Source organism: Zonotrichia leucophrys, chromosome Z, assembly GCF_028769735.1.
Source record: "Zonotrichia leucophrys gambelii isolate GWCS_2022_RI chromosome Z, RI_Zleu_2.0, whole genome shotgun sequence".
Taxonomy (NCBI): Eukaryota; Metazoa; Chordata; class Aves; order Passeriformes; family Passerellidae; genus Zonotrichia; species Zonotrichia leucophrys.
In genome coordinates, this window is record NC_088200.1 from 37,051,448 (window position 1) to 37,073,791 (window position 22,344).

At 42.8% G+C, this 22,344-nt stretch overlaps 1 protein-coding gene across 3 annotated transcripts; it reads right to left on the reverse strand.

The window, feature by feature from the left end:
• Positions 1-236: 236 nt before the first annotated feature.
• On the reverse strand, positions 237-15,647 carry TMEM171 (transmembrane protein 171). 3 transcript variants are annotated; one of them, XM_064736708.1, is made up of 5 exons: positions 15,527-15,647; positions 9,132-9,225; positions 8,532-8,627; positions 7,340-7,481; positions 371-747 (listed from the first exon to the last, which is right to left on the reverse strand). In XM_064736708.1, exons 2-5 carry the CDS (start codon positions 9,160-9,162, stop codon positions 585-587), a joined length of 432 nt encoding a protein of 143 aa, XP_064592778.1. In that variant the 5' UTR covers positions 9,163-9,225; positions 15,527-15,647; the 3' UTR covers positions 371-584. The 3 variants fall into 3 exon arrangements, with proteins under 3 accessions (XP_064592777.1, XP_064592778.1, XP_064592776.1); XM_064736707.1 differs by having other exon boundaries at positions 237-402; positions 8,532-9,225; XM_064736706.1 differs by having other exon boundaries at positions 8,532-9,225.
• Between the last annotated feature and the right edge of the window lie 6,697 nt (positions 15,648-22,344).

The window sequence follows — 22,344 nt, forward strand, 5'->3', positions numbered from 1 at the left end:
AATATGGAGTGCTTGTTACCAGGCAGACCAAAAGGTAACCATTGAAACTCTTCATAGCATCATGGCATCTTCGTAGCAACCTTAACATCCCTACATGTGAATGCTCCTTGAGTACTTGTAAAGGCCTCAACTCTGCAAACAAGTCATGCAAAAATAGAAATAAAACCACTTCCTAGTTTTTCTTTCTTTGAAGCTCCAAACAGATTTAATTAAAATAAAAAAAAAAGTTGGTTTCTACTTAGTGGCTTCATTATAAAAAGAACAGCTATAAATAGAAACTGAAGCTGTAACAGAACAAGATGAGAATTTAATGTTCTTGCAGTGAACTCCCTTCAGACTACTTTAGCAGAGGCCCAGGCTTCTCTAGTATTTCTTGAATTCCAAGTTCATTGTTTATTCTTCCTGATGAAAAATTAGACACAGACAACATTATTGCTTTTATTACAAAATGTAAATAAATTCAAAAATTGTACATCTCTGTGTACATTTTATTAAAAATGAAGTGAACTGTCAGTCCTTTAGAAGCTGGTGTCAGATATGGCTAAGGAAACAGATGAAAAAGATAAGGAAGAAGATGGTGAACATTAACTATTTGTTATTGATGCTTGCTCTTCATATTTTGGTGGTGGTTCAGAAGAAAGGTACAGCATTGGTAAAATATCTGAAGGTGAGCTGCTTCCAGAAATTGTATATACAGATTCAGAGTCTCTAACAGCAACTGTTCTTTCATCATCACCAAGCTGTGCTCTATAAAACACAAAACTATGTGTTAGCATAATTCATTTATCTACAGTGAGTGAAATTTGACTTGATTTATATAAACATGCACACACTTCCTAAAAACCCCTCAAGCAAAGAACTTGCATAAGCATTAAGATTTCATTTTATGGGCTACATTATGACTCTTCATATGAAAAGTCTATAATTTCAGAGGGGAAGGGCAAAACAAGCTCCCTTCTAACTTTTCAGATCACCAGTCACAGCCGGGCTTATGGGTGTTAGCTGCTTTTGGCTGTGCTGTTTCACAATCTTACTAAACCTTCTGATCCCTAGCTCTTAATGTATCTTCCCTTTTGTAGTGTATCATATACACAGTCCCCTTCCTTTATGAAAGACAGTTGCTAGTCTCAGAACTGCATCCAAGAAAAATCACCATCCCTAGTCTTTTGAGATCTCACATGAAAGGCAATCAAACTTTTACTAGGAATTCCAGCAATCCATGGCAGACTGAACATGACCATATTGCAAAGTTCCCAGTGACATTCAGGGTGAACAGCCAAGTACTCTGTCTTCCTCTAACAATCATAACTGTATCAAAATTGGTTGAACCCACATTGTTCTGGTACTTTGCTCATCTCACCCTGGAGCTGGCCCTCAGCATATTGCTTCAGCTGCTTGCCAAGGAAAGGCAAGACCTGCTTGCTCCTCATGATTCACTTCCAGAGCTGACTCATACATCTGTATCCATATAAACACTGAGTGAGGAGCACAAATACAGAGCACAGTCACCTCATCTTCAATGCTGTTACTGCTCTGTGAGGGTTTTCATAGGAGAGGGAAATAGTACAAGACAAGTGCTGAGGTGCTATGCAACAGATTGCAGGAAAAATGCAAGCAGTTCTGGGATGAGACCATGACTCAGCTTACTAACAGCTCTCATCCAGCACCGGCTGTAGCACTGTGTTTGCTGACAGAACACTGAGCAATGGATTGAAGAGGCAAATCACCTTTGTCCGGTAGTCACCAACATGTGAAATGTGTATCCCCTGCCATATCTGGGATCTTCAACCATTGCATTGTTATGAACAATGAGGCCATTGCTCCTCTTCCATGAAAGTGCTCAGGAAGCAACTTGCACGAGTCAAGATGCCCTAGTTGCCAACAAGTGCTGAGCCATGAGAGAGCAGGATTGAGGCAGTATCACACTCAGAGGTGGTATCAGCTCAGCAGGTCTCTGTGAGGATGCTAGTAAGCATGGAAAGGCACCAGCTAGAGCATGCCCATCAGAAAACACCACAGGGCAAGGTCAGACATTCTGGGCTCGCTACCCAAGCCTGAGGTGTTTTATCCATTCCACTAGATGCTACCCCAAAAAACTGCTTCTTTGTGTACATATGTTCACAAGACAAAGAAATCCACACAAGCATTAAACCACATCCACATGATGTTCCAACAAGATGGTGACTCCACCACTTCTCCTGAGCAGCCTGTTCCAATGCTTTACAAGCCTTCCCGCAAAAAAACCCTTTCCTAATAGCTAAGATAAACCTTTCCTGGCACATTGTAAGGGCATTTCCTCTTGTCCAGCCACTTGTTATCTAGCAAAAGAGGCCAATCCCCATCTTGCCACAACCCACTTTCCAGCAACAGAAGAGAATAATAAGGTCAAGCCTCCTTTTCTCCAGACTGAAAAACTCCAGCTCCCTCAGCAACTCCTCACATGACTTGTGCTTCAGATCCTTCACCAGCTGTGCTGATCTTCTTCTGTCACATTCCAGAACTCTTTCTCACTAAGAAAGACCCAAAACTGAACCACAGAATCACAAAATAGCCTATAGGTTAGAAGGGATGTTGCAAATCATCTATTTCCAACCTCCCATGCTTTGGGCAGGGACGTCTTTCACTAGACCAGGTTGCTCAGAACTCCATCTAATCTGGCATTAAACAGTTCTAGAGATGGGACGTCCACAACTTCCCTGGGCAACTTGTTCCAGTGTCTAACCACTGTTACAATAATGAAATTCTTCCTAGTATCTGCTCTAAAATTTCTTTCAGTTTGAAATCAATCCCCCTTGTCCCATCACTATACGCTCTCGTAAAAAAAATACACTCCTCTCCTTCTTGTAGGCTCCCTTCAGGTATTGGAAGGTTGCAATCAGTTCACCCTGAAGCCTTCCCTTTTATAGACTGAACAAACCTGATTCTCCTAGCCTTTCCTCACAGGAGAAGTGCTGCCGACCTCGGTCATCTTGGTGACCTCTTCTGGACTCACTGCAACATCTCCCTGTCCCTCCTGTGCTGTGCCCCCAGAGCTGATGCAGCCCTGCAGGTAGGGTCTCAGCAGAGCAGAGCAGAGGGGCAGAATCCCCTCCCTGCCATGCTGCCCACCCTGCTCTGGATGCAGCCCAGGACATGTGTGGCTCTCTGGGCTGGCAGTGCCCATGGCTGGGGCAGGTCCAGCCTCTCAGCCACCAGCGTCCCCAATTCCTTCTGGGCAGGGCTGCTGGGATCTGTTCATGCCCAGCCTGTGCTGGTACCAGGACTGCTCTGACCCACGGGCAGCACCTTGCACTTGGTCTTCTTAAAACACATAGATCACCATGGACCCAGCTCTCCATCTTGTCCAGGTCCTCCTGGATAGCATCCCATACTTCAAATCTGACAACTACACCACTCAGCTTGGTGTCATTTGCAAATCCATTCGTATATGTCATTAATAAGATATTTAATAACACTAGTCCCATTATGGACCCCTGAGGGACACAACTTCTCACTGAAGTCCACTGGGTCTCTGACCTCCTGCCTCTGGATGTGACTGTCAAACCAATTCCACTGACCAGTCCACCCACTGAGTCCATCTCTCTCCAGTCAAGAGAGAAGGATGTTGTGGGGGATTGTGCCAAAGGCTTTACAGTAAAATAAAGATAAATGACACCTGTAACCCTTCTCTTGTCCACTGATGCCATCACCCCATTGTAGAGGGCCGCTGGCTTGATCAGGCAGGATCTGCCCTTGGTGCAGTTGTGTTGTCTGCCCTGAATCACCTCCCTGTCCTGCATGTGCACAGCTCTAGGGGCATCTGTCCTGTGATATTCCCAGGCAGGGGTGGGGCTGGCGGGTCAGTATTTCTCAGTATGCCTCCTTTCTACCCTTCTTAAAGGTGGGTACAATATTTTCCCCTTTTCCAGTCACCTGGGACTTGTCCTGACTGCAGCGACTTTTTAAATATCAGGGAGAGTGTCTTGGCAACTACATATGACTGACATCTACTGACAATTCCCTCAGGACTCTGGGATGTAGATCATCGGGTCCCACAGACTTATGTACATTCCAATTCCTCAGATAGCCATGATCCTGATCTTCTCTTACAGTAGGAGAGACTTTGTCCCCTCAGTCCCTATCCTGCTGTCCATCCATCCCTGAATGGGAGGAGAGGTTGCCATTCAAGACAGAGGTAAAAATGTTGTTGAGTACATTGGCCTTCTCATCCACTGTCATCACTTTTCCAGCATTGTTTAATTGGGAGACATCCTTTTTTAAACCTTCTTTTTCTGGTTAATGTAGTGTAGAAGCCCTTCCCATTATTCTTTGTGTCTCTTGCCAGGTTCAGTTCCAGTTCTGTTGCCTTGGCCTTTCTCATGGCCTCCCTACACAGCTGTGCTTCATCTCTAAACTCTTCCTAGGTCACCTGTCCTGGTTTGTTTCCCTTAACTTTGACCAGCAAATTCCTACTGAGCCATGCCGGTCTCTTGCCCCCCTTGGCTGATTTCTTGCTCCTGAGGATTGCCAGCTCTCATGCTGTGTGCAAGCGTTCCTTAAAGATCTGCCAGCTCTTTTCTACTCCCTTGTTCCTAAGGGCAGTCTGTCAGGGGATCCCACAGACTAGGTTCCCAAAGGACTGGAAGTCTGCTTTCCTAAAGTTCAAGAGCTGAACTTTTACTCCTTAGCCAAGCCCTATCCTTCAGGGCTGCCCACTCCACCAGCACGTGATCCCTGCTGCCCAGGCTGCCTCCAGTCCTGGTGTCCAGTTAGCTCACTTGCACTGGTGACCAACAGATCCCGTACCACATTCCCTCTGGCTGTCACCTGCCCCAGGAAGGTGTCCTCCACGCATTCCAGGAGTCTCCTGGATTGCCACAGCCCTCCAAGCTACTTTCCCAACAGCTGCTGGGGTGGCTGAGTTCCCCTGCAGGCCACCACCCTCGGGCACAAGGCCTCCTGTGCTGGAGCAGGAAGGTTTGGTCCATGGGCTCCCCTTGGTCAGGCGGCTGTAGCAGAGCCCGGCCAAAGGCTCCCTTTGCTGCCTCAGTCTCTGACTCCTACCCACAGCTTTTCACCTGCTCATGGGTATTCTTCAGGGACAGCTCTTCACATTCAATCCACCTCTTGCTGTACAGAGCAATCCCTCTGCCTCTACTTCTTTTCCTCTCTCTTCCGAACAGCCTTGCAGCTATTAAAAGTCACACTCCAGAAACAGGATTCATCCCACAAAGTTTCAGGAATGACAACAAAGTCATAGTCTTCCAGCAGCACGGTGGCTTACAATTGCTCTAGTTTGCTGCCCATACTGTGTGCATTGGTGTAAAGGCACTTTAGCTGAGATGCTGGCCATGCTGCCTTCCTAGAGGAACATCCCTTAGTTCCTTTGAGATAGCTCTCAGTGTTTTCCTCCTGTCTCCTGTTACCTTAGAAGCCCTTGCCTCAACTGCGTAAGACTGCAAGCATGCTTCAGTGTGGCCAGCACACTCCAGATTCAGAAGCAGAGGACCACTGCAAGCATCTTGTTCTTCTAATCTTTGCCTCCCATCCCACAGTTTGCCAGGAACAAGCAAACTGTCCCCCTGCCCTTGAACAGAGGATTTAGATGCCCTGGTCCCACTGGCCACACTACTGTTGATACGGATGCAACTGGCTGCCTTGACCACTTGGGCACACTGATGGCTCATGCTTAGGTGCTGTTGACCACCATTCCCAAGTCCTTCTCTGCCAGACAACTTTCCCCACATTCATCACCAAGAGCAGCAGTGGTGCTTCCAACTATTACCAAACCAGTTATATTTCTGTAAGAGCTTGGAAAATTCTTTTAACATATTAAGTGTACTATCCCTATATTCATGGTTAATGCTTAGTTTTGTCCCATACAGTGCTTAGTACAAATACAGACACTATTGTGGGTCCTGTGTTATTTCCCTACATCTCTGACTAGTAAGTCTTATTCCAGTTAATGGTGACTAATATGTAGTAGCTGATACCTTAGTTCTGAGAAAAAGGATTGTATGTCAGAGCAAAGAACAGTAAGAGAAGTACATTATGACCTAATGACTGATTTGAGACACTCTCAAGGAGAAAAGATTCATCAGACGATCCGGAAGCATATCCAAATAAGTCCATGGAAATAATTAGCATATATTAATTAGCATATATATATATATTCAGGAAATGTGATGAATATGTATTAGTTTCAGGAATATAACTAGGTCTGTTAGGTTACTGAGCAAACAACATGATGTGTGGAGAACTACCCATGCCTCCAGCCCTGCTAATAAACTGAGCTGGCTTTGTAACCTAACAAATTGGTCGCAGAGTTTATTTCCCAGTTTCCAGTGACACCATGTTGCACACAGAGTCTTGTGAATTAAAGTCATTAAATGACAGTCCCACATAATTTACAGCTGAAACCCAGGCTGATCTAAGACCATTCTAAAGATATTAATTCAAGTAATTTCTGAATCATTAACGGCGTGAAAATAAGTTAGGGACTCTAGACATGTGACACCTAGCTCTGACTTCTAGTATGTGGCCCTTGCAGTGACATCTTTTACCCTCAAGTTACCAGCATAGTGGTGGCAACCCAGAGGGGAAAAATAACCCTGCAAGTTCCTGTGGCACAGACAAGTCTTTGATAAGTTGGCAGCTCCTGCTCCCTGAGCCTGGTGGTGTCACTATCAGGCAATTCTGTTATAATCCACATATGTAAGGAATGCCTGCAAGGGTAAGGTACAACATCTTTAAATGAAACTAGCTTTGCAGCCTCCCTTATCAGCATGCTGGAGCCTTCTGTGATATCAAGGAATCCTTTAATCTCAACACATGGCCACAGCATGAAGAAGGTAATCAGTACCCCAAGGCCTCACTTCCTCAAGGCAGAGATAAGGGACATGGGAGAACTGAACACATAGGCAGACAAAGCAATGTCCCCAGGGTCTGTGGGTATGTGTCACAAAATACTTGCAGCTCTGTTTCCACAGAGGCTCCTAAAATCTGGCAATATGCATATCACGTCACTATCACACTGCTGTCAATGGTATACCCTCTTGGACAATCTGTGGAAGAAATCTACTGTGGGGCATTGATTTAAGAACTTCAGAAGTTCTTTCCAGTCATAATAATAATAATTTAATCCTCATAAAGGACACTCTGCAGTTTGTAGCTCCCCTAGTACACAACAGTATTTAAATGCCAATTCAAGTAAAGTATCTGAAGTAAGTTGAGTTATGCACTAGAAAACTTTGTCATGCCTAGTAGTTAATTCACAGTAATTATGTAAGAACAGGGTCTTGGATACCTAAAGAATTCTTGGATACCTCAGATTCCTAAAGTCAGAGATTAATGGTCTTACCCATCAGTGAAGATAGAGTGGTATGGTGGTGGATCTTCACTTGTAGGCAAAACACTCGGCGTAAGACAATGAGTCAGAGTTGGTGACATAGGGTCAGCAAAATAAGGAGGTGGTGGGGGTGGGAATACCATCACAGCATCACCTAGGGGAAAGAACACCATTTACTACCTCTGAAGAACTGAGCACCTCTCGTTATATTAACAGCATCCTATAACTTTTACTTGCCTAGCCTTTAAGACAAATTATCCCACATACAGAATTGATACATTTTAGTCTGTTGGAGTAGGTTGGAGGTACATTCTAAATAATCCCAAAATAAGATACATTCTAAATGTAAAAATAAAGATGCAGCATATTTATAACTGAAGGTTTTAATTCAGACAATATAGCAGACAAGGGGAAGCTAAAAAACACAAATATGGTTGGCTGCCTACAAGAAGCCAAAGTGCAAAGCACACAGTTACCGTTGAAACATTTTAAGGACTGGAAAGTATTTTGTTTCCCTCCCAAAAATAAAATAAGTAATTCTAAATTTCTCCATAAGTACGGCAATGCTGTAACAGAAGTCATTAATGGCTCTGAGAACTGATTTTTTGTGCTGTGACAGTTTCCTTACTAAGTTACTTGTAGCTCAAGGCATGCTAAGCACAACTATTGATACACAGTTCGCTACATCAATATATTGTACAGCAAAAAAAATTCCACTCCGTAATTGAAGAGTTTAAACTCATGATTATATCTCTTACTGACTGAGGATATGGCCACAACTTAAAAAATACAGGACACTGGTTACGAATCAGAATCTTCTGTTCAAGGGGCCAGAGTCGAATGCTAAAATAGATCTTAAATATAGTCACAGAAGTCTGATCTGCAGTGTCAATTACACAGTTTGAGAAGAGAATTTGGGTTCTTATTTGTGTCAGGTTATGTTGCTTTACACAGTCAGACCTTACTTTTTATGCCAAAGAGAAATTTTCTGCCTTTTTGAGAAAGGTAACTGAACTGACCATACAGAAAGCATATGAGAGAAAGTAACATTATTCGTCTGTCCTGACATGGCAGAACTGACATGCTGGAAGTTCATACTAAGTAAGCAATAATAATAAATAAGTAATATCTAGCCATAAATTATTAGTGGAAAAAAACTCCACCTAATTCCCAGTGTAAAGTTCCAACTCAGTTTTTTACTCACCTAATGTAACCTGAAAAGATTCAGGGCTCTGAGGATGTTGTTCCCTTTCACAGGATTCTTGGTTGAGATATAAGTTTTGCTTCTTTTTAACATGAGCTGTCACGAAGAAAGACAACCCAATGAGCACAATCAAAGGTCCCAAGACTTGAAGTGACAGGAATCCACAGCCCTGGACGTGTGTGTCAGAAGTGCCAGTGTGGTTGAGCTGTATCATACGCCAGTGAGGGCTGCAACCAGGAAACCAAATTCCCAGGATGCTAATTAACATTCCACTAGTTAAAAACAGGAATCCAAATATGAGAAACTGGGCAAACTGACAGTTCCCACGACAAAAAACAAGGCTGTACACTTGCTCATTTTGCAATTGTCTTTGACTTATATACATCCTGGCCCTTGATCGTGCCAGTAAAACACAAGCCAGTCCAGTCAGAGCCAGCCCTGGCCCAGCAGCCTTAAGGACCACATTACAGTCTCTGAGTCTTCCAGATGAACATGACTGGAGAACAAAGACTGAAAGAAAGAATCCAGCACAGAGCAACCCAGCTCCAAAAACAAAAAGGAAAAAAATAAGTTTCCCGTGTTGTCCATTACTTCCTTCACCTCCTGGTGCAGGAACAGCCACTGGATACATTACAATGGAATCTCTTCAAGCAGATGAGTTGTTAGAAATAAATGGCAGCAAACTACAGCAGATCTGTGAACATGAAAATAAACAAACTGAAAGAAGAAAACAACCCAGCAAGATTAACTACATTATATTTCTTACTTTCAAATTTGTTACTCAGCCTTTATTGCGTATGCTCCTGTAATTTCTGTTTTGCAGTACCTCCACTATGGATTACAGGGCCAACTCAAGTTTGCTGTTAAATGCCAATGGAAAAACAGAACTTGCTTTACAATTCAACTTAAACATCTTGTAACTGCTATTGCACAGCTAAATTGTTTCTTTAGAGAAATAGTCTTATGATTAATAGGAACTTACTTTGAAAGGTTGAATATTTGGAACAAGGACAAGTTAGCTTTCCCTGTAAAAAGAGAAAGCTACAGGAAATTTTTGTGCTGAACTGCAGAAAGTGACAGCTTGTGAGAGATACTATGTTAATGCAAATGAACAATTACTACTGGACTTTTTAATCAAGTAAATCTTCTATTACATACTTTCTCAGAGCATATAAATCTTTCTTCTCTTTCCACAGGCAGTAAAGACCTTTCTGCTTCTCTCTTTAAATGAGCTTCCTGTCCTACACTACTGCAAAAGCAAATACTGAGATGATTTTTGGCTCTGTTCTGAAATAACAAAACAAAAAACATTCTAAAGACCCGTTCAAGTCTCACTGATTTCATAGTTAGAGTTGGTAAGCATAGTGCTCCTACATTTCCCTTCAACTCTCCCTACTTCTGAGAATTTTGTCTTTGCTCAAAAGATCTTTAAAATAAATTAATGAAGGTGACTCCCAGAAGACTTCTGAGCCCACAAGGCTCTAGATTCAGCAGCGAAATAGAAGAAAACAGTTTTGAGGCCAATAAAAGCCCATATGGTCACATGGATACCCAATCAGCTGGATGTAGATTTACTGGGGCAAGGGAAGCCTGACTGAAAGTTAACACAGAGTTCCAGTCAGTGAGCTCTAGTACAAAAAACCAAACTCCGCTGTTACCTACAAGGAAATTTCTGCTACTTTGACACACTGGCCTATGGAGCCAGAGGGACACCAGCCACAAGATGGTGACTAGCAACCGTGGGAATCTTGGCTAACATCCATCAAAAGACAATCTGAAATGCAGAAGTTCAGACTATGGAAAATAACAAGTCTCATGGACCACAAGAAAGCTCTTCCCTACCAAGTGTAGGAAGTACTTAGGCACTAAGCTTAGGCCGCAGTGTTCTGACACTGCCCTCTTCCCCTCATCGGCAGTTGCTGATGACTGCTGATGAGGGGAGGACAATGACACACAATTTCACCTATGTCTTGGATATATAAGGACCACTATGTAGGGACTGGTGGAGTTTGCCATGGATGGAAACAGGGAATCAGCTTAGTTACTGCTGTTTGTTAGTTAACCTTCAGCCTTTTCTCTATCAACTTCTACTGTTCTGTTACTAATTCAGATGACTCGAAGATAAAACATCAAATCAGATTGGATCATCCTTACATATGCCTCTTTTACACTTATTCCACAAGAAAAATAAGGTACTAGGGGATTTCTGGAAGCAAACTGTTGAATATATGTCAGCCAAAATAAGGTTTGTGTCACTCCCCAGTAACTGCAGTGCCCATTGGGATGAAAAAACACAGTCATAGAACCCACTAGTGACTCAAACACAATTATTTACCTGCAATGCAAGGCAATCTATTGAGTCACTATTCAGCCACTTTTAAGCGTTAAAGAACTGGCTGAGCAGATACATGAATGATGAAATCGTTACACGTTCTACTGCTGAACATCAAACCAGGCCCCCAAGAGCGCAGGAGAAAGCAGAGTACATCCTGCAGGCGAAAGGCTCCAAAGCACAAGATCTGAGAGGCAAGGAAACACAGCAAGGCAGCCACTGCAGGAAGCAACCAAGCTGGCCATCTTCAACAGCAAAACTGAGGGACCAACCCTTAACACATCCCATTACTGTGCACAGTTAACCTGTAAACTATGACTGCTAAGTGCTTCTTCTGTGTTTTGAATTCAGTCTACTGAGAACCTTCTACTAAGATAGGTTTGAAAAACTGCTAACTGACAGTCCCTTAGTAGAAGAGTCCAATTCACTTTGGGGGGAAAAAGTTACAAAGAGCACAAAAGATAGGACAGTGTGTCATGAAAAGAAAACAAAACCAAAAACAAAAGAAACTAGAAAAAACCCTAAAAAAATTAACTATCCTGACTGATTTCAAACTGAAGATGTTTAGCCCAGCACGCTTTCAATACTGCATGTGCTGAAGTCAGTCTGAAGGCTCTAATTCTGGGCAGAAAAATACAGACTGGAATGGTCACCTCTTCAATTTTAGTGGTCGTTGCTAAGTTAATAAAATTCTTTCTGATAACTGTATACACCCCATTCTCACAAATTATCTGAGCTGGCTCAGGTTCCCTGACTTACTAAGTGTACATAGCTGAGTAAAACACCTCTGAAACACACATATACATAAATAAAACCCAGCAAAGCCTGGTTTCAGACAACTGTCTTGCTATACTTCTCTGCTGAGGCACATTAACCATTATAACACCAACACTCTACAGAGAGCCCTGAATCCTTTCTTCGCAGTTCGCTCTATGGAAGAAAATATGGTCCTAAATACAAGCAAATTAAAACAAAATAAAGTAAGGCAAAAAAAAGTAAATTCAAATATATATCCATTACAATGAAAAGTCTAGAGACTTGTTCTCCTTACTCCAACACAGTACCTGCTTCTCTTCCACCAATCTTGTTGTTATAAGATTAAGTTAAAACACATTAGAAATTAAGCTTGTACACATTTTCTTCATTCTTTCAGGCCACAAAGGAGGAATACTCACAACAGTCTGGTTTGGCTTTGAAGATGCGGGAAAATCCAACTGAGGACTAATTTCCATTTACACTGCCATGAAATTTTATCAGAAAACTCAAAGCAGGATTAAATTTATTTCCTGTGTTTCAAGAAAAAGTATTTTAATAAAGAGGCAAGTATTTTATTGTCTATGTGCTTGAAATACTGCCACTAGATCTCATATCTCCACAGGCATATTGATGTAAAGGAATTTTCCCTTCTTATTAAACTCAAGTCTGAAAGCAGACATGGAAACTGTTGGAAATTTAGTTGACTAGAGAGACTGGAAAAGTACAAAACCATGGCTAATTCCAAGTCCTGCAACTGCTAGATAGCGTGTCCTTGGGCCTAGCTGTAGTAGGATAACAAACAGTGAAAGAGACATGAGAAAAGAGAGATTTAACCCCTAAGGAATGAGGAAGAGTTCATGGCATAGTTTAACCAATAGATTGCTTGGCTTACAGAATATTCATAAGCTTATTACTCGCTGTATAAGTGTTTGATGCTCTCTTCAATAAACGGAATTTGCTTATCACTCATATTGAGTGTCTGAGTCTCCCCTCACCGACAAATGGCTTGTCCCCGCAAAGGCCTCATTTCTGCAACAGGAAATAACAGCTTAGAAGCCATTAGAACATAGTCCAGTAGTGTAGAAGCTGTTAAGTATGATGGGAAGAGGGAATTGGAAACATAGCTTATAAAGAAGTCTGGTTATAAGCTCAACTAAAATTATATAGTGCTCTACCTTTTTGTAGGTCAGGCCTATGTCAGGTATATAGAACAGGAAATAACTTCATGATTTCTTGTCATTTTTCTGTGTAACACTTGTATTACAACTTTCTTATTACAGACAATTCCACTAAAAATACTTCCATTACAATTCTTCTTGAGCCTTCAAAGTTCATATTTTCCAAGATTTCCACTGCGAATACCAGAGCTATGAATTTACTTGCCCTTAATCTTATGAAATTTAATAGCTCCTTGCATTATGAATGCAAGACATTATGAATTCAGGAGGAGAATTTTAAAAAAAAGCACTGTAAGGATTAAAACACCACACCTCTGTTTTACCCTTCCCAGAGTAAGTCCCATTCCCCTTCCTGTTGCTTGCAAAAGCACACAAATAATTTCATGCAGAAGTTTCAGGTCTAATCTGTGTTATTTCAAATACTATATTCTCTGTCAGTTTTAGTCCACAATGGAAATCCCATTAGAATTTATAAGCCATCCTTTTAAAGGACTTGAATTTTTCCATTTTTGCACCTATGCTTCCAAGTTTTGAACCACTACTGGGAAGTTGCTATTGCCACTGTGCGATTATTTTGGTGATATTTTATTTTTTTCCCCAGGTTTCAAATTAAACCATGACTCCTTATTGGTCAAGCTACTTGTAAGGAAAAATGCTCTCAACTTCATTCAGTTTAACTTCCATATCAAAACATTAATGGCTCTCCATGTCCGAATTTCTTTCTTTGTTCATATCTGCTTCTGTACCCACACCATCTTCTTCATTAAATTCCAGTTTCCACCTGGACTGGACTCTTGAATTTGCATTCAGAGACACTCATCCCTGAGTACAGCTGGTTAAACTAAATTGTAATGTGCAACCTTCATTCCAACACTCTTCCCTCCCCACGATGTTTTTAACCACTTATTTGAAGACCTAATGGGAAATGCCCAACAGGATATACTTTCAGTTTTCTACTCCTAAGAAAAAACTACAAGGTATAACAAGTTCTGAGATGCCAAATACATGCAATTTGGTCTCTTATGTACGTAGCTGCTAATTAGTTAACCTGACAGTGCTCTTATCTCGAGGAACATAAGACTCAGACAGCACAAAAGATTTCAGGATTTAGACAGTATGTATAAAGATTTCTAAGCTAGGAGTGGATGCCACAAGAACTCTGCCCATAGGGGTCAAGAAAATTATTTTTTCAGTTTACAGTATAGGAAGAGTAATGCTGTGCGGTTATTTATGATCATTGCAGGTGGGGCAGGAGCCACCTGCAGAAGTACTGGAAAGCAGTTGCAATAGGAAATTCCAGACAATGGGATGAATCCGGCCACTCTCCAGAGATATGTGCAACAGGGATCCTTCTTACCACAAATCTGCACAAATCAGGGATTCTGACTATGAACTGCATTCTGCAAAGCTGCCAATTCCTGTCCCTGCAGGCTACAAGAGAAAAGCAGCTACAGTGAAAGATGGCCCACAATTGTCCCTCACTCAGTCACCAGGAAGAACACTGACACCACAGTCAGACAGGAGGACCCAAAAAGTCTGTTTAAACAGCGAGGAGCTTGCAAAGCAAAGCTTGGTAACCCATTGACTGGATGCCATGTAGGCAACTAGGACAGCACCTAGATTCAAAAATGAGCTCTGAAGGGTCCCATGTTTGTTCGTGGGATGCCTTTTACATGACACACTAGTGGCACACAAGAGCTGTGGCAAAGCAGCTCCTATATTCTAGGGAATCTGCAGGGAGGCTAGGCAGAAAGCAGACAGATACTGTTAACAAAAGAGCTGATGTTTTTCAAACAGGTAACACATCACAGACCAGTTTCTGGATATTCACAGGAAGGTCTATCCCAGGGGGCTGATATAGCTCAAAGCAGCAAAAGACACAAGACAAAAAGATTTACAGATCTTTGACCATAGGACAGGCTATGGAGACCATAAGGGAGATGCAGGGCTCCAAAAGGTACCTAAAGCCATCCTGTCCCAGCTTCCTGAGGCTAGCCTAGGGCATTAAGCCAGACAATTTAACGGTCAAGCAATTAAGCTCTACTCCATTTAGGAAAAGCAGCATTCCATGGCACACCCCTCCTCCATGCACCAGCCCATCAGGCAGAGTCTATTCTAAGTCACTTAGTCTTAATCACAGTAAGATCTTCAGGAAGATGAACTATGCCCCAAAAGCTGCCATGCATCCTGTCAGAGAGAGGCGCGATGCAGGGCAACCTCTCCATCACCTCTCCGTGATGGAGGAGCACCTAAACCTCTTCACCTTTGCCGTCCCAGCTGCACGCCAGCATCAGCCACCGGAGTACTGCACGCCAGAATAACTGCAGACCCCTTCAGGGTTCCATCCTCCCTCAGGGACGGCTGAAGCCGCAGAGGGGAAGCAGTGTGGGGAGCGGTGGGCTCTCCAGAGAGAAGACGGGACACTCACACCCCGGATAATTCTCACACACACCGGTAACAGTGAAAACACGGAATGGCGACGGCCGCGGGAAGACGCGGCGCGATCCCGCCCGCCCACCCGCGGCGGCCCCTCGCCCCTCGCGGCGGCGGCCGGAGGACGAGCCGTCCGCCCGGGCGGCTCTTGACCCCCGCGGGACCGGCCCGGGGCCGCCCGTTCTCTCTCTCCCTGCCTGCCTCCCTCCCTCCCGCCCCGCCACGGCAGCATAGCCGCAGGGACCCGCGGTAGAGAAAGCGCGTTCGGCGAAGGGCTCCAGGCGCCCGGCCCTTACCTCGCAGCGGAGCAAAGGACAGAGCAGCGCGGCAGGCGCCGCTATTTAAGCACCTGCGGCCGGCGGCGCAGGACAGGGCCGGGCCAGGCCCAGCCGAGCCGCCCCGGGAGCGCGGGCGCGGCGGCACCGCCCCCACCGCGCCCGGCGCCCCGCCCGGCCGAGGGCCCGCGGCTCCCGGCGGCCCGGCCAGTCCCGGCCCGGGGCGGCTGCGTGCTGCCCGGCTCGGAGACCGCCCGCAGTGTCGGTGTCCGTGTCGGTGTCGGTGCAGCTCGCAGGGCACGGCTGTAGCACGCAGCTCTGGAGTCGGGTTTACGTGGCCAAAGTCAAGTGTGACCCTGAAATAGCCGCGGCTTCGAGGTGAGGCAGGCGAGCAGCTCCCATCAGGTTTCCCATTTCACAGAATCACAGAATATTCTGAGTTGAAAGGGACCCGTAAGAATCCTCGGGTGCACCTCTCCAGTGAATAGGCCATACACGGATAGAACCCACAGCCTTGGCTAGAACCGGCTCTGCTTCAGGAGCCTGTAGTAGTCCCTTAACAACATCTGCCTTACTCCACACAATTGGGCACTTGTTAGGCAAGCTAGAGACAGGCTGAGCCTAGATATGACAGATCTGCTTCAGTGGTGAGCCGCTTTAGCTGGTGGAAATGAAAGAAAAGGCTTTCTTGCCAAGTACAGGCAGTGGAAGGAGGAAGAGGCTGGCTTTGGTAGCTGAGATGAGGGAGTTGTGACATGCAAGAAGCAGCTGTGTGAGTAGACAAGGAGCCAGGGAAGGAAGATCAAGATGGGCCATTTGTGAGTGCTGTAGCAGTGGCAGGACCAAGACAAAGTGACTGAAGTTTGCCCAGGTAGTTAGCATCAGCCTGGTAACCAGTGAGGTGTGGGTGAATCCGTTTGGGTTTATGTGAGTCTAAACAGGATGAGCCAGAACAGGGATGGAGTGATGCTGGGAAAGTAACTGGCAGGAGGAAAAGAGTGATTATAGTCCTGCTTGACAGAGAGATATTTTGGTTAGACAGAATGATTGGGTGAAAATTCTTTGTAACTTTTCACAGGAAATCTGCATTTGGGTAGAGAGCAAGGAAAACTTGGAATTGAATTGATAACCCAAAGAGTGTGTGAAATTTTATGTTGGGTGTAGGAAGGAGCTTGTCAGGGGGTAGAAGGTTTTGAGGTTTCCAGAACTGTAAGCTCCAGAGTGTTAGTGACCCTTTGCCATCTCAACTGCTTTACGTCCTGACTCCATTGACTGCAGTTGCTTCAGTTGTATAACACTCACAGTACTGCTGTGAAGGATCTCATGGTAAGGAGATTGGGAAGTAACAAAATAATAATAACAATAAATTCCTATGTTCTATGATGAGGGAAATATTCCAGTAAAGAGTTTTTAAGAAGTCTGAAGACAATGAAAGAAAATGAGCTGTGCTTGTTTAAAAACACAAGCTGAAGATCAGTTCTTGCCAAGAGTGACAGAGCATCAAAGGTAGAATCAGACTGTTTTATGAAGTCAGACAGCAGTGACATAAAGAGATTTAGTTATGTTTATATGTCAGTGTTCCAACACCTGATTCTGGTTCCAATGTTTTTTCAACATAGAGCTTAAATAATTAATAAAAACACTTATGTGGAGCACATTTCTGGATGAAGTATTTTGTCAGGCTAAGCTTTCTTCAGTTCTCTGATACTAGTAAATTATTGAACCACTGATGTGATATATATATGTTCTCTTTTCCTGTTACATAGTTTTTTATTTTATGTAAATACTTCTTATACCAAACTTAAAATGTCAAGAATTTCACTTTAAAAAAAGTCAGTCGTAACAGTTAACAAACTTGCTAATAATTTTTAATAATAATTTTTGCTACCTAAAAATTATTTCTGTCTACAAAGCCTGTCATCAGCTTTTCCCCTTCATCCACTACTTGGATTTCTCATAGTCTTGAGCTTAAGGACTCGACCTCCATAATGACAGAAGTGTTTGAAAGAATATAATTCTTCAGTTCTTTAGATTCTGACTCAGCCTGGTATGAGTTTTCAGTGCATTAAGTTGCTGTTGATTCCTGCCATGGGACTGCAGTCATAAAACTGTAATCTTGAGCCATATGCTGTGATTTAAGAATTTTTAACCATATTTCTTAAACTTTTAAAATAGTAACTCTTGAGCTACAAATAATGCATATTTTAAGTCCACACTGTGATAGTATTTGGCAAAAACAGAGCCATATTGGTTTTTACCATACAGAAAGGTACTGAGAGAGTCTTTTATGTTGAGACTGAACATAGCTGTATGACAGTAGTTTTTGGATGTTAGTGCTAGTAGAGAAAGTATTTTTGCCTGGTATGGAAAGCAGTGATAGAGCTATGAAAAAATGCAGTGCATTCACAGCTAGAGTATGACAGAGAACCCAGAGCTACCAGAAAGTCACTGCTTTTGACATTATTTCTGGGGTTACAGTCAGTAACACTCATGAAGACATTGACAAGAAGGTTACCATTTGGGATGCTCAGCAGAGAAATATAACTGCTCATGTTTTATTTATTGGGAATTAGTTGAGGCTATTTTGATGGAAGCTACTACTTATAGCAATATTGTGGTCAAATATAAATGAAATTACTAACTTTGCATTCCTCTTTTTTTTTTTAATTTAGCAAACATGTTTATAAATGTCAGACGGCTGGTTTGAATTGTTTACTCTAGAAACAAGGGCACAAATGCAGCAAGTAAGACTAAATGCTGGTCACTTCTAGATTAAAATTCTACTGCATGGAAGAGATGTTAAAATGTTGTGTGTAATGTAAGATGGGTCAATAAAACCACAGCTGTTGCAGTTAGACGTGTGAAATACTGGATGTGCTGAGACAGTGCTTCAGCTCAAAACATTAAGTGTGATCTACAGAATGTTTTCACATGTTTGAACACTTAAGGAGAGGGAATCCAGACTGTCCTAAACTGTCTTGGTGAAAATGTAACCATCATAAAAATATCTAGTGTTCATAATTCACAGCACGCTTTGAAGCTTTGCAGAAGATCCTTGAATCAGCGAGGCTGATGCTACTCGCTTTGTTTCAATGACAGCTGACCTTTTGTTGGTATACTCTGAAGCAGGAGCTGCTGAAGAGTGCATGGAGGAAATACATGGTAAATTTCACTCTATAATCGCTATTTGCTTGCTGTGATGGTATGGTACAAATGAGATGATGATGCAGAAGCCAAGAGTCATCCAGATAATTTTGGTTTATTTAACCAAAACACAGTCAGGTAGACTCAAAAGATCTACACTTAGAAATACAAGTATATAGAACATTTATTTTATTAAAATTATCCATTTTTAGGCTTAGAAATGACAAAAGCATTGCTGCCAACATTCAGTAAGCTTTGGAACCAAACTTAATTAATCCTGAAATAGTTATTCTGTGTTCTTCAGTAGATAGCTACAAAAGAATCACAGGAAAGAGTATGTTGCTGGCTATACTATAAGGGAGGATAAATGGGGGACTGACACCCTCCTCACAAAACAGCAGCAGCCTTGATCTGTGCCATTTGAACGCTCAGGCAGTGCATCTTTGTGACCTGTGATGGTCCCTTCTCAGGAGCAACAGAGAAATACACAATAGGAAGACCAAGCTGACTGATCTCTTCAGGGCCTGGGCATGCCAGGGGTGTCCATGACTTGGCTGATGGTCACCATTTTCTCTTAATAAATCATCTTTCCAAACCTCTCTGCTCCATCCATCTAAAAGGTGTGTCAATGCAACAGTATTTCTGTTAGTCAAGCATAGAATCACAGAATCAGAATGGTTTGGATTGGAAGGGACCTTTAAAGGTCCTCTATTCTAGCCTCCCTACAATGAGCAGGGGAATCTCACCTAGATCAGGTTGCTCAGGGCCTTGTCACTTCTGACTGTGAATGGTTCCAGGTGTGGGGTAGCTACCACCACTCTGGGTGACCTGTTTCTGTGCTGCACCACCATCATCATAAAATATCTCTTCCTTATACCTACTCTTCATCTACCCTTAGTTCAATTTAAAACCATTACCCTTCATCCTGTTGCAACAGGCCCTGCTGAAAGGTCTATACCCATTTTTCTTATAAGCCCCCTGTAAGTACTGAAAGGAAGTGAGAGAGAAGTGATTAAAAATTAATGAAATTCAGAGAGATTATGCATTAACCCTCATAAAAATCAAACAGCTTTGTTTTGGCCAGGAGAGGTAGATCCATATCTCAAATCTGTATCTTAAGTTGTTGGGTTTGCTTATTCTGCTTGGATTTGATTTTTAAAAGAATGGCATGATAGCTGTTTCAGTTGGTGGCACTGGAAAGCCATCTTGCACTGTGCTGTGATGACACTGGAATGAGGAAGTGAGCCCAAGACAACGTGTTGCACCCATCAGAACAGGGGTCTGGGGAAGACAACCTTCCCTGGCTGAAGGCTATGCTGCTTCTCACAGTCAGGAACTGAATCCTGTAGAAGGGCACCTTAGTCATGCAGAGGAAGAAAGGAAAGAGGAATGCAGATATCTTCTATTCTTATCAGTGTAGGTAGAGATCTACTCTGGACTTGAGGAAATATTTCTATGTGTTAGAAAGGCATTTTTGAAATCCTAAAACACATGTAATTTTCTGTTCAAAATTTTACCATAGGTGCCCCTATTTAAAAGGATTACAAGACTGGTAGGTTGGATATACACTTAACCAGGAAAAAAATGTACACTGATTGTATGACATTGACTGAGTTCCCTTAGCTTTTAAACGTAAATGAGGAAGTGGCACCAAGTCAGGAGAAAGTACAAGAAAGACATTGAGGTGCTGGAGCATGCCCAAAGAAAGACACCAAAACTGATGAAAGGTCTGGACCATGACTCCTATGAGAAGCAGGGTGCTGGGTTTGTTTAGACAGGAGAGAAGGAGGCTCAGAGGAGACTTTATCACCTCTACAGCTGCCTGAAAGGAGTGAGGAGCTGGGGGTCAGTCTCTTCTCCAAAGTGATAAGCAATAGGACAAGAGGAAAAAGACTTGAATTGTTACAAGAGAAATTTAGTTTAGATATCAAGAAATATTTTTTCACCAAAAGGGTTGCAAGCATTGGAACGATCTGCTCAGAGAAATGGTCAAGAAACCATCCCTGTAGGAAATTTAAAGATATGCAGACATGGCACTTGGAACATGGTTTAATGGTGGACTTGCCAGGGCTGGGTTAGTGGATGGACTCAATGACCTTAAGTCTTTTCCAATCTAAACAATCCTTTGATTCTGTGACCCCAGGGAGTTATTGTTCATTCCTAGGCTACAAGGTCACTGCTTACTTTGTGTGACCTGGGACATTTGTATTTTCGTTTGCTAGAGATCTGCATCCAGATGTTTTTGTGCTCCCACTCAAATCTGTTTTACAGAGCTGTAGTTGCTGGTTTTATTCTTGACCAAATTACAGCATAGTTTAAATAAAAGCAAGACCTTGAATTCTCAGACTAAGATCAAGTCCCAAGTGTGAGGGAAGTCAGGATTTGTTTGGAAGTATACAATGAGATCTGTCATTTTGATATTTGCACTGCCAAAAATGATTGAGTTGAGTCATCAAAATGTGCTGGTTTTCATCTATCTTAGTGAAAGAATCAATGTTTATACAAGAGACATGGTCACCCACTACCATCAGTGTGCTAACAGCATCCATCAGAGCTAAAGATGCTGTACTTGGCCCTCTTGGATTGACACATTGAATAGAAAATAGTATCTCTATTAAAGTATACGGCAGAACTTCACGAGGTTGTGTGCCAGACATTATTGGCTGGATAAATATTTTGTTTGCTTCCTGGCTGGAAGCCATACACCTACCAAAGCTGCTCTGTAATTCTCCTCCTCAGCTTGACAGGGAAGAGAGGATATAACAAGTCTCATGGATTGAGACAGGGAGAGATCGTTCATTTATTAATGTCATGGGCAAAACACACTTGACTTGGGGGAGTTAACTGAATTTATTACCACTCAAATTCAGAGCAGAGAAATGAGAAGTAAATCTTAAAACCACTTTCCCCTCGGGCTCTACCTCCTCCTCACAGCAGTGCAGAGAGATGGGGGATGAGGGTTACAGTCATACTTTGTTCCTGCCATTCAGGCAGAGAAGTCCTTCTCCCACGCCAACATGGGGTCCCTTCCACAGGAGACAGTTCTCCATCAACTTATCCAATGTGAATCCATCCCACAGGCAACAGCTCTTCAGGACTGGTGCAATATGGTCCCTCTTCCACAGGGTGCAGTTCTTCAAGGACAGGATGCTCCAGTGTGAGTTCTCCGCAGGGTGACAAGTCCTTCCAGGACTATGGATCTCAAGATCCTCCATTCTTCTGTGGCTGCAACTTTATCTGTGCAATAACTTTTTTTTGCTTCTTAAATATATTACCCTAGAGGTTCTGCCACTGATGGCCTTGGCCTTGTCCAGTATCAGGTCCAATGCCATGCTGGCTGGCATTGGCTCTATAGGACATGGGGAAAGCTTCTGATGACGTTTTTTCTGACAACAGTGCTTTTGCCGTACATGGAATATTTTTTGCTACCTAGGTTCTTATCAGTTGAGATGAAGTAACTCCTTAGAGTTTGATAGTATAAAATAGACTCAAATCACTGGTGTTCTATTCCACTGGTTTTGCAAGTCCCACAGCTTTTTTTTTTTTCCAATAGCCTCCATATTGATTTTAAAGGAAGGTAAATTAATAATATTTAGACCAATGTGTCTCCCTCTGCATTTAACATGTTAGTGAATTTTGTTTAAAAATTGAAAAAGGAAACAAGGATTTTTATCTCATTCATGACCAGTACTTTC